This window comes from Schistocerca nitens, chromosome 1, assembly GCF_023898315.1.
Source record: "Schistocerca nitens isolate TAMUIC-IGC-003100 chromosome 1, iqSchNite1.1, whole genome shotgun sequence".
Classification (NCBI taxonomy): domain Eukaryota; kingdom Metazoa; phylum Arthropoda; class Insecta; order Orthoptera; family Acrididae; genus Schistocerca; species Schistocerca nitens.
The window spans coordinates 113,649,463-113,663,298 of record NC_064614.1 but is presented as its reverse complement, the minus strand read 5'-3'; the positions used below and the strand labels follow the sequence as shown (position 1 = coordinate 113,663,298).

The following is a 13,836-nucleotide window of genomic DNA, read 5'->3' as shown; positions in this document are numbered from 1 at the left end:
TTTCTTTGGCATCCGTGTCATCATACAAACGGTATTGGACTTGTTACACATAGAAATTAAAAAATATGGAATATGCAAAAGGAAATTGCCTACAACATACACCAGTGAATTAACAATTTCTTTGTGTTTGAATCGCGAATAATAATTTGTTCTCCAGTAATAACTGCATGTAGAATAAAAAGTAATATAGATAGTGAAGTAGTATAGTATAAACTGAATCATACAAAGATAGAAACTTGTCACAGAATTTGTCATACAACTGCATTCATATATTGGAGCTTAGTTTATAAAATCATTTTCTTGATTTTCAAGATATTCATTCGCTGAGCAGCAACATCTAGCAATTAAAAATTTTCTAAATTCTACTCCAAAATTTATATCATCCTTCAACTCTTTAATGTATTGAGGCAATGAACTGTAGAGCTTAATACCCATATAGCTTACATGCTTCTGAGTTTGTGCTCCTTTTATTTGTTCTACAAGGAGATCATCCCTGTTCTTGTGTTCTAAATGTGACAGTCAGCATTTTTGTGCAGATTGCTTAGATTTGTTTTGGTTAAGAGAGTACACATTTAAAAACATAGAGTGATGGCAGATTAAGTATTTCTAATTTTCTGAAAATAGGCCTGTGGTGAGTATGTGTAGGACTGTGGGTAATTATTCGAATGGCCCATTTTTGTAAGACAAACTCATTTTAAATTAGGTTTCGACATTCCAAAGTATGCCATTCTGATGCCTTCTAATGTGCAAATATTTACGGTAGCTCTCAGTGCAAACTGTATTCTTCCTTTTAGTCTGTCCGCCAGTTCTACATTGTCTTCACCCTGAATCATTTTATCAAGCTGTGTGTAATTTGATATAATTAAATTTTCCTTGAGACATTTGAGTCTCATCTTGTTTTCTTTGCATTCAGTGTAAATTTATTTTCACTGAACCAAGTCTCAGTAGTTTTTACGATTTTATCAGTAACAGAATTTAATGAGTTTTAAAAATCACTCTAACTAGACTTGAATCATCTGCATTTTGGCTGTATCATACTGTAACAGTAAATCGTTCAGATATATGAGAAAAAGTGATGCTGCCCTGGAGTACTCCTAAAAGAAACAAACCTTTTTTATCTGAATTAACAGTGGCGTGCTCTACAATCTGAGATCTGTGTCTGAGATATGACTGCGTAAATTTTAATTTCATGTTCTTAAATATTTCATCTCATTATTGGTAGCCAAAGCCAATATGTGAAAATACATGTAAGAGCAACAAGACAACGGCTTTAAAAGTTAGTTGTTTCACCATCCCATTTTCATAATACTGTAGCAAGTGTTGAAGAAGCAGTTGTATTTATGAAGTGACTGAGTGAATAACTATTGATCTTTCATACTTTTGCTGTCCTATAAGTGCAAAACATTATTAATATTACTGTTCAGTGATCTTAGGGTTTCCAAAGCCCAATTCATATTTAAAATGCTCAGTAAATTAATTGGAAATACGAAATGCACACCATATGACAAGTACATCTGTCACATTGATTTTCACCTATGTATAGGGTAAATACTGTTAACTTTTAAATATTTTAAGTTTCAAGTATAGTATTTGTAGTTTAGTTTTGATGTGAGGATAAAAACAGATAAACATTATTAAGAACTGCACATTTTTAGTCAACTGCAACTTTTTGATTGAAGTGTCCTGACTTTTGACTTTAAACAGATGGTGACCCTACACATTGCCCTCATGAGTCGTTTCTCTATCTAATTATTCAAGATATTTTTCAGAAAAGTTAATTAGAACAATTCGCGTCACAATCACGAGTTTCCAGTACAGGTAGTAAGTTTTTCATTCACTATTACAACTGCATGATCTGATTAACCAGGTTCAACATACCTGTAATACTTGCCTTCGCTACTGTTACTTCACATTTGAAATCTGTGATAAGTTCACTTGATAAGTTGCTTTCAGTGCCTATATCATACAGTCACCAGAGCTAGAGTGTCAGCATAACATCACAAAACAAGATATTCATTTTTTTCCATTTTTGTTTCAATGTTCCTTGATGTCTTGTTTTTGTCTGACTGACTCTGACTAATTAGTAAAAAGATATAAACTTGTCTTCACTCAAAAGGGTGAATATCACAGTGCTTTATGAGACATGTTTGTTCTGCAGATGGTATGCCTCCACCTTCCTCCAACCTGTGTGAGCTAACCTAATCAGTCAGTTATAGAGAAACTTTCAGTTTGATATGGAATCAGATCCACATAAACGATGAATTTTCAGAGTTTAAAGGTGAAGAAAAATTCTTTTATTAATGAGGGATCGAACCCCAAGCATTTGGAACCATAATTTGACATTTCTCTGCTTAGTCACTGGACACAAAAGTATTATTCAATGGTTATTGAAAATGACTGATAAGACAAACACAGTTTAGCCATTGATATACAGGGTGTACATAAAGTCCCGGAATGCTTTCAATTATTTATAGCACAATAACTAAACATAGTACAGATGTCATACACATTGCATTTTGAAGAGAAACTCTGAAAAGTTTTTTTACAATCATTCGATATGTGAACCATGAGTGACCCAGCAGACATCAATACCATAATTGAATTCTTGCCATACCCATCCCAGCATGGCATCGTCGACTGTGGTAGTCACTTCCCCGTATTCTCTCTTGAAACTCTGCTACATCATGTAGTAGAGGCAGTAAATACACCAGATCTTTAAAGTGTCCCCAAAGAAAAAAGTCAAACGGAGTGAGATCTGGTGATTGGGGAAGTCATTCCATGAAGCAGCTATCCCCTTCTGTAGCACGGCCAATCTGTCAATGTGACAGCTCCATGTTTGCGACTAGTGCTGACTATCGGCAAATTACCAAACTACGCTGTGATGGTATACATGAAAAAAAAAAATTCAGGGTTTCTCTTCAAAATGACATATGTATGATATCTGAACAATGTTTGGTTCTTGTGTGCTTTATGTACACCCTGTATTTTATGGTAGAATTTTATTGCAACAAACATTATTGATTGTAGAAAAAATGTGCTCACTGTTGTTCCCCATCAGTGAAATGACAAAAGTACTAGTTCTTAATTACGTATAATATCATTTTGCTTGACAGAAAAGTGAAGCGCCCAGGAAGGGAGGAAAACAAAATGAAACTTCATGGTTTGAGGTTTGAGAGAGTATGTAATGTTATTGCAGTAATTACAAAACTGTCAAATTTACAAAAGATAATTGACCGTACAAGCCCACTTGTCAGTATAATGTTGCAGCCCCTCTATGCTGGGTGCACTGCAACGATTTGGTTGGGAAGGCTGTCATAGAGCTGTTGTATCCTCACCTCTGGCAAGCTGACCCACAACTGTTGACCGAGTTGACATCTGAGCTAGTCTCAAACATGTTCTATAAGGGACAGATCTGGGGATCTTACTGGTCATGGAAATACCTCAAAATCTTTCAGGTAGTTCACAGACACATGGGCTATCTTTGGATGAGCATTGTCCTGTTGAAAAATGGCACTGCGATTCTATCACATGAGAGGTAATACATGAAGACAATAGACATCTGGGACATACCAGTGTACACTTAAGAGCTCACTCGATCACTACCAGCTGCGACCTGAAGTCGTGCCCCATGATTCCCCACACTACTACGCCAACAGTATCACCTCTGTGCCTCTCCAAAACATTGGAAGAATGGGATCTCTCAGTAGGTAACCTCCATACTATCTGACGATGGTCATGTATGGTAGTCCAGAAACACGACTCATCACAGAACACAATAAGACACATTTCACAGCAGTCCTTGCTTCCCATTCTTGCCACCACTCCAGATACAGCCATTTGTATTATTGTGTTAATGGCACTCTACACATGGGACTGTAATTCCCTATTCCAGCTGCCACTAGTCTCCGGTCAATGGTATGGGATAGCTCAAAATGTTGTAGGGAGTCCATCACTTGTTTTTGGTGGCAGGTGTAGGAGTGAGGGGTTTATGTTGTGCTTGGTTCTTGATTATGAGTATGCCTGCCCTCATGTTCTCATACAGTTCACCATTGAGCCACTGTCACATTCAAATGCCTCACAAATCTGGATATGGTACAATTTGACCAGCGAGCCAAATGGAGTTCCACAGTGAGGCCCCTTCCAAAATCTGTCAGATTCTGATAAAGCTGTCTCACACAAGTATGTGGCATCTCTGTGTCCTTCAGTTATCACTCAACATCTGATGCTGCTCATGCCCCTTATATATCCTACCATACCTGGTAACAACACTGAACATGAACAACACTAATGCACTCTGGTGGCTGTTCAACCTGTCACAGAGTATTGCAACTCTACTCATTTACATAGCCACCGACGGTGAGTATGCGTACAAAGTTGCATTGACTTCAGAACCATGTCTTCTGGCTGCTTCACTTTTCCTGTAAGATAGTGTATCATTTAGACAACTTGCCAGAAATGTGAACTTATTTCATCTTTACAGTGTTTGGAAAGACATCACACTGAACAGTTCAAGTGACCAGTCTAAGTACAGGGTATGGGACTACCCCATCAAGGAGCAGTATGGGCATATCCTTCAAGCTATTGACCAGGCAGGACCAGTGCCCAATGCATCTGTTGGCTTCCAAAAGGTATACCATCTAATAATACAGGGTATTGTTGGAACTTGCTGCTAGACTAAACTGCATGCCAAACTGGGACACAAACCAGACCCCTGCTTGTTGTGGGCAATGCACCTACCGAGATATCCATGCACAAGTCACAACCAATCGTCACTGCTTTATTTCTCAAGAATTATCAAAATTGCGCATTGTATAGCAGAATGAAGGATTCATTCTAGAATGCAATTATTATGGAGAGTTTATATTAAAGTAAGTCTCAGAAATAAATTTCATAATAAAATGAGCCTTTAGTCATACAATATATGGATAGATATAGATCTAACTACATACATGAGTATATAGAGTAGACATCTGCAGTGACAGATTATACACAAAGAAGTTTTTTGCACAAATGAACTGGAACAAAATAATGTAACTAGAAAAATTTCACCTTTTTTCAAAGCCATGACATTTTTCTAAATGTCATTGCTCTTGAGAACATGGTAACGCATTCATTGTCAACAGTTTTACATACTAATAAAAGAGTGAACTGTTTCTCATTAATATCCTACTGACAGACTTAAATTAATGATAGTAAATAGGAAACTTAATCAACAGAAAATAACTTAATAGTAGCTGCCACTTAATACTAAAGCATCAGTATTTTTTGAATTATTTGCATTCTTGTAGAGTACTTATTACCTGAATAAATGGATATGTGCTTGTGTTAGTATTTAGCTTGTCACCAAATGTAAGTAACATAAAAGTTTGCATCTTAATGTGAAGAAATCATGAATCCCATCAAGGTTTTTCATAAAGTGTTCTATATTTTGGCTATATCCTTATCAGTATTGTGAAATAAGTACTGAAATACTTCTCACAAGTGAAAAAAGATACCTACATACCACATACAAAAACAGGAACAATCAAAACAAGTTTTGCCAGAAAACAAAAACGTAAATACTTTCAGTATAAAGTTCTTAGGAGAAAAAGACAAGGCACAGAATGAAAAACTTTTCCAAAATCATATGTTGAGTTTTCAAATATCTTTTGTGCATCGTATACAAAAGATGCGTAATAAGCTCAATGAAGATACAGTACAACACAAGAAACCTGGATTTACTGGTATAAGGAAGGAAGAGTCATTCACACCATCAAGACAAAAGAGAAACAATGAGGTGACAAATGATATCTGCATATTAAAAACAACTTTAATATTCCTTAAGCAAAAGCAAGAAACTAATTCTATTAATTAATATCCATAGTTTCTCAATTAGCTGATGATAGACCATTTTCATTTCGTAATATTCATTCATACGTTCATAATCCATTCTTTATATCCTGTCACAAAGGAAAAGCTACTACAGTTCACAACTATGATACTGGTAACAGAAGTAAAACTAATTTTTTTGTAGACCCTGTATAGGGTTCAGAAAGCAGCTACTCATAGAGATCAGGCAGTAAATTGAAAATTTAAGGTGAATTAAGGGGCGTTATTTCTGTAATGTACAGAACATTAAAATTGGGGATGTAAATTTCCTGTAACTGTAATGTTTGTACTAAAGAGGTTTTGACTGTGGCAGTATACAGGCAGCTGATAGTGTTTCATGTAGTCACATAAACGCTTTGCATTAGAAAGGAACACCAGCTGAAACACGTAAGAAGTGGAACAATGGCATTTATCAGAGTAGTTGCCTGGTAACCTGGAAGAATGACAATTCATATAACTATCAATGCCAGCAGGTCAGCACTAGTCATAATTTGTCATAGCTGTCTGCAGTGGCATCCTCTGATAGTTAACATATGACTTGCGACTCCATGTCCCCCAAGGCCCTCCTTTATGGTGGGATTCATGGAACATGATATGTGAATGAATGAAATCAAAACATTAAAATATTCTTTGCTACGTGATTATGATGATCGGACTTTTCCACATTCATTAGGTCATTGACATATGAATAAACATTGTTGTGGAATTACCCAACTGACTTGTTAATTTAATATTGGAAAACCCATTTTTGAAACAATATATACCAACTGCTGAAAACCTTCACATACTAGCATTTCAAGAGATTCAGAAGTAGTATTAAATGCTTGTACTAGATTGTTCTGTTTCTGGCATCCACATACTAACGTTATGATTACATCAACAAATTTCATGTCTTGCAGACATTTTATAACAAAATTTGCTTACTTTTTTTTATCTTAGACACAATCACAAAAGTCATTTTTTTCTTCAAATTAATTAGCTCTATAACTGTCATACTGCTACTGTATTGCTGTTACCTGGTTCCACAAAAGGTTTCTGTTGTAGGTCATTGACCAGGAGGAAGGTAAGTTCGCATTCATTCATGATGCAGCTCAGATAAGGTATGAGGTGTCCAAAAACTGCAACCTGACTGAGGTTGGAGAGATGTTTGCTGAACAACCATATGCCATTGCAGTACAACAAGGAAGCCACTTGCAGGAAGAGATCAGCAGACAGTAAGTTCACTGTATATTGGCTACTCTCAGTAATTTACACTGTATACTGCTGCTTTCTGTACGTTCATAGATAAGCAACTGTGTACTTTACATTTCTGTATTTGAAAGAAGAATACTATGACTGGATTTGGCTCAATCTTTAGAAAAAACTGTACACTCATGTACCATGACCTTTCCTAAAATATCTTTTTTCATGTTTTACTCCCATTACCCACCAATACTCTTATTGTTTCAGCAAAAATAGATATAAATTGAGTAACACTGTATTGAAAAGATCTCTGTCTGACTGCCACGTTATATCAAAGATTCTAAACCAAAGAAAAGTGGGTACATTTACATTACTCTTTTCCTTCAGATCTGAAAATTTTCCTCTGCCTTGTGTTTTTTGGAGATTCATTCTTAGCCTGTTTCCGGCAAACCACTCAGACACTTCTTTTGTAATATCTTTTGCAGATGCAGTAAGATTTTCTTCTTTATTTCCTTCAATCACTAGATTGGTGTCATCTGAAAACAGTACTGGTTCAGAATCCCTGATGTGTAGTGGAAAATCATTCATGTATACCAAAAACAGAAACAGTCCTGTGGAATACCATAACTTAGTCCACATTGTTCTGAAAGGTGTACCTGAAGTTCATTTCATTCCATATACTTAATTTCAGTTACCTAAGAGTGATATTTCAAAAATGATTTAATTCGCTAATTTGGCAGACATCTTACAACATACTGTTCAAGCTTTCTGAGGAGCACAGAATGATTAGTCACATGAAAAGCTTTTTTTAAGTCCAAGAATAAACCTGAGATTTTTCTGTGATTGTCCACTGTATTTAAGATAGTTTATGAGGTTGAAAATGACTTTTCAGTTGACCTCTGTGGTCTGGAGCCCTGTTGACATCCAGAAATAATATTATTCTTGTTGAAGAATGTAGTTAGTTGTGAAAAGAACACTTTTTCAATAATTTTTGAAAACCTTGACAGTAGTGACACAGGCCTATAGTTACCCATACATTGCCGATCACCTTTTTTATACAGGGGTATTACTTTTGCCACTTTCCGTTGCTGTGGGAAGACACCACATGATAAGGATGATTTGCATATGTCTAATAAAGGAGCCAGTATGTCCCTTTTTGTTATTTGTATAATATAATCTGGAGTATCATCAATACCAGTTTAATAATTACTCTTCAATTTCTTCTTCTTCCGTGTCCGGATGCACCAATTATATCTTCCCTTTCCAGAAATTAGCAACGTAGATTGCTTTGTCATTGACTTTCAAAATATCATCTTTAGTGCATGTCATAGACATATCTGGGCAGATCAGTAGGTGGTCCAAGTCCTGTATTGCTCCGCATTCACACCTGTTGCCATCACTGTAGCCCCATTTAAATAGGTTTGATTTGCACCCAGTTACTCCAGTGCGCAGCCGGTTTAATGACCTCCAAGTTGTAAAAGGTAGTTGAAATCCTGCAGATCCCTCCTCAAGTAGTTCCATTGTGGAGTGTGGCACCATTTGATTCCCAAAGAGATAGCCGCCTTGCGGCGGGCTTGGTGGCGAGCTCTTCAGTAGTTTCAATGAAACTCCTGCGGGATTTCAGCCGGACACGTTGTTTTCGGTGCATATGCATCGGGTGTCGAGGATCATTCTTTTGTTTTGATCTTTCGATCTCGGCGGCTACTTGTCTGTGGATAGTGGGTGGTGCTATGCCTATGATGGGGTAAATGATGTCTGTGGGAGTTGGTTTGAGGCATCCTGTGGACACTGCAGGAGCCTCCACGAAGATTGCATTCACCACTCGAACAACAAGCAATCGGGCGTCCCCTGGAAACGACCTAGTCGGCCAATCCTGCAAACACCGGAGCACCAAAACCAAAGTTGCCACTCTTCAATGAATTAATGGTATTTAGGAGCTGTCTTGGGCCTACTAGACTGAAGAACATGGATATATTATTTATTTCAATAGATGAAAGTTCTTTCATTGTTGTATTAGGTGGATTACCAAATTTTTCAATCACCAATTTTCCAGCAACTGTTGCATAATAAGAATCAAAGTTGTTTGCAGCTCCCCTGGGGTCAGTGACATTCTTGCCATTGTGCGACATTACAATATTTTTGTGGGTTGTCTTCTTCCCCGTAAGATCCTGCACATCTTCCCACATGGACTTAGTTTTATTGGATGACTTCATAATGCATTTGTCATTTTCCGTAATTTTTGCCTATTTTGTGACACATTTCAAAATTAATTTGTATTTTTTGAAATAACTAAGAAAGTCTGAACTGCTGTCAGTTTTTCAGTGCAGAAAAAGTTTCTGCTTCCTTTTACATGATAATCTAATGTCTGATGTAATCCAGTTTTTGAATCTGTCTGTGCTTCTGGAAATCACTTTCCTTTATGGAAAAGCTGTCTCAAACATATGATTGAAAATATTTAAAAAATTTGCATCTTATCATTGGTAATAGAGGTATCGTATACTTCTCTCCAAGATTGTTTGCTGATTAGACACTAGAAGTGTTCAATATTTTTCTGACTATAACTCCTTTAATGGATAATATTTTGTACACTGGTCAAAATGTGGTTTACAGGTATGGTTAGTAATTGTGAAAGGTGGTCACTATAGTCAGTGTCAAAGTTTTCTGATGTACACTTGTCCATGTTTACACATACCTGATCAAAGAGAGTGACGCTAGTTTTTGTTACATGTATTGGAGAGCTAACAGTCAGGCACTAAAATCATATAGGTATGTTAAACAAAAGACTGCTACTCATTGCATAGAGGAAGCACTGAGAAGCAAAAAGACAGATTTAAAAGTAGAATGTAGGACTTTTTTGGTAAGTTCTTGAAATTCTTTTTGTTGCTATTTTGTGTCCTTATTTACAGAATAGGTGCACTGAAAACCTTTGTTCCAGAGACAAGGCAGAAAATGGAGTTTGTTTAGTTAATCTACAATGTTTCACCAAGAACCTGTAGTTGATTCAATTAAAATTAAAATAATAGGAAATCTGCATTAGAGCCCAGGTGATGGCTCATATTTTCAATTAATACTTTAGGATTGAATATTAATAATTGTATACTGGAGCTGAGATGCAAAAGTGATCACTTTTAGACATGTAAACGATCACTTTTACACATGTACTAGACGCATTTTATGACAAATACTTTGCTCGCGAAGAAAAGATAATTGTTAGCTTGGTCAAAGAATGAAAAAGCTAGGTTTACTTGGGACACTTGATCTCAAACACGTATGACTGCAAAATATGAATGTACAAGTCCATGGGGCATATTTATGAGAATGTCTGTCAGTATATCATTACTACAGATATTTGATGAATTAAACAAAGTCATGCGACATACTGATGAGGAAGTCAGTCATTATTTCATTATTATATATTTTTGATGAATTATATAAACCTCAAATATTTGTTAAAAAGTAACAGTTGGGTAAGAAAGTGTTTGTCTTCTACCAGCAGATTTCTTTATCCTACTGTCATTATCTGTAAAATGAGTAAGCTATCAAAAGACTACTCATATTCCATCTTTAATTTCCTTTTGCTGCTATTATTACAAATTTAGTTATCAACTAAATCCTCCACTTAATTCTTATAGCAGACTCTTATTACAGCTATAATTTAATAAATTAATATCAGATAACACTGATAATAATTTTCTGATTCTTTCAGAATTCTTGATCTCCAGAAAGATCGCTATTTTGAATCACTAACTGCAAAATTCTGGAATAATTCTGCAAAAGGGACATGTCCAAACTCTGATGACAGTGAAGGAATCACCCTGGAAAGTTTGGGCAAGTACCACAATAAATCCTTTATGCACAAGTAAATTTAAATGCAATAAACTTCCTACAACACCTTTAACATGTGAAAGTTAAAATATATGAAAAATGAATTTATTTGTGAATGTTCCATACATAAATTCTTGAATTGCATCTGGAGTTCCATTCATTCATTTACACATCATGTCAGTAAAGCCCATCAAATTCCATCATGAAGGAGAGGATCCAGGGATTTAAGTAATGAGTAAGTCAGTTGTCAAAGTATTCTGTGAAAAAATGTAACTGTTTTCACTGAAACCACGAAAACATACCGTTAGTCTAATTCTGTGGACTCTGTTAATAATATATTATGATTATACATGGTGATTCAGGAAGAATGTCACATAATTTGTGAAGTGATTGTACATGTGAAAATCAAATGAAAAAGTCCTTTGAAAAAATGTCCAATCTCTCATCGTTACGGAACTGGAATGGGTTAAAGACTACACACATCCATGAATGAATATGAAGACGTGTGAATATTACTTACTGAAATGCTGTGTAGGCACTATGGTGGGCAGGATAATAGCAGGACAGATGACTGACGCACCCTACAAAAGGTGCAGGAGTTCTGTGTTGTTGCACCAAGGCAACAGCTGCAGGTGTACCCAGTGTGCAATCCTGGTTGGATCAGCGAGCAGTTGTGAGGCCATGTGCATGTCATGCTGGAGTGATGTTTAATCGAGTAGTTTCATTGTGTCTGTAATACCAACATGCCACATGTGTTCACCCATTCAGAATACACAGACATGATGTTTGAATACTGGTCCGTAATGACAGTGCCCTTGTGGCTGTCATGGAATACCAGAGACATTTCCCTGATTGATGAACCCCCTATGCCAGCATATTTCCCAGGGTTTTTCAAACATTATGTGAATCCAGAATACTACCCATTATACATGTAATGTCATAATGTGAGGCCATCCAGTCAGTTGAGGAAAGGGAAGACATTACTGAATTGGCACAAATGAGTCCCACAACCAGTACATGGCACATTAGCCATCAGCCTGGTATTCCATAGAAGTGAGTGTGGCATATGTTACATTCCAAGGGCTTGTACCAATTCCATGTGCAGCCTATGCAACATCTGCAGCCAGGTGGCTGATTACGCAGACAATAATTTTGTGAATGGTTGACTGTACAGAGAGACATTGTGCAATACTCTTTATTTACAGATGAGTCTACATTTACACCAATGGTATCGTGAACACCCGCAGTTCTCATACATGGGTGATAAAGAACCCATATGACATGGGGGAAATAACATTCCAAGTTAAGTTCTCAGTGACTGTCTCATGTGGTATGATGATAATTAAAGGAGGATGTGTATGCTATGTAGGCAGATACAAGGAAAACTTTTTGCTTGCATCACCAGTGCTGTTGCCCACATTAAAGCCAGTCAAGATGATGTTTTATGCACAATACAACACACCCTCCACTGAGCCAACAAGTGCATTGAGAGGGATGGGGGACTTTTTGAACACCTCTTGTAGGATGGATCAGTCATCTGAACCACCATTATTCTGTTCACCAGAGTGCCTACACAGCATTTTGGTAAGTAATGTTCCCACTTGTCTTCATATTCATTCAAGGGCATGTGTAGTCTTCAACCCACTCCAGTTCCATAATGACTGAAAAATGGACACATTTTAATAGGACTTTTTCGGTTTATATTCACAAATAGAATCACATCATAAATTATGTGACATTTCTCCTGAATCACCCTGTATGTTATCAGGTAAATCCAATTCATGTTCAGTAGACTATAAATCAGAGTAAAAGTTGCAGTAATGAAAAAAGTTGCTGGATTCCCAGAATTCTATGTTAACAGTTTTTGACAGAACTGGTATTCAAGTTTATTACATCTTGTTTGTATTTTTGCTTTGAATAGCATTGCTTCTCGCCACTGAGTATGCCTTGTAGTATTAGTGACAGAGTATGTAATATTGTCACATAGAAGAAGGTGTAATTAGGTGAATGACGAACAGTAACTACACTTAATGAAGGTTTATTCAGCACTTGCACATACAAGAGCATGGAGTGAACTGCCTCCAACCAGAACACATATGGTATATATACAGTTACAGAACATTCCAGTACAATGATTCTTGAAATTTGTGGATACTTCTAGACTGTACTCGAACCGAATATAGAAATTAAAATTTTACAGTTCAGGTGAATTTTGAATTCACGACCCTCCACGCAGCAATCTAGTATCATAACCACTACATCACAGTGACTGTGCTACTCAGCTTCTTCTGTGAACATTGCTCCCTCCTTAAGAGAACAGCGTCTTGGTGTTACATCCTCCTAGCCCGAAATGAGTCATCGGTCCTGCATACTCCGACTCCCGATGGCTGATGTTTGCCCTGGTGGTGATCTTCTTAGAACTTCCTTTGCCATTATGCTCTTTGTCACCTTTCTGCTTGTTGCCTATGGCTGGAGCTTCAAATTTACCCTGGGTTGCAGGATCCTTATAGGGCTTCATTCAAAGAATGTGGACCATATCTCTGATCTTTCATCATCTCGTGTCAGGGTTGAAATCTTCAACTTCATAAGTAGCTTCAGACAACTGTTTTACAACCTTAAAGGTCCAAAGTAGCACCTGAGGAGCTTCTCAGAGACACCAACCTTCCAAACAGGCATGAAGATTCAGACGAGGTCACCAGGCTGGTAGACAACAGGGTGGTGGCTCATGTGATACCTTTGGCGATCGTTTTCTTGAGCCTGCAGCATGTGGAGTCGAACTAACTGACGAGCTTCCCCAACTCTGATTAATACCTGGCTGATGTAGTCATTGTCCATATCATCAGGATGTAACAGAAACACAGTGCCCATCATCGTAGTTGCCGCACACCCATGCACCAGGAAAAATCGCATAAATCCTGTGGTGTCTTCTTTGGTGGTGTTGTAGGCAAACATCACAAAAGG

General features: G+C 37.0%; 1 protein-coding gene across 1 annotated transcript in view; it reads left to right on the top strand.

The window, feature by feature from the left end:
- The window catches only part of LOC126234649 (ionotropic receptor 25a-like), a 313,787-nt gene that overhangs the window by 289,212 nt on the left and 10,739 nt on the right, over positions 1-13,836 (top strand). Inside the window, exons 14-16 of the mRNA XM_049943384.1 lie at positions 4,481-4,628; positions 6,913-7,082; positions 10,757-10,878. Coding sequence (XP_049799341.1) covers positions 4,481-4,628; positions 6,913-7,082; positions 10,757-10,878 — 440 coding nt within the window. The remainder of the gene's footprint in view (positions 1-4,480; positions 4,629-6,912; positions 7,083-10,756; positions 10,879-13,836) is intronic.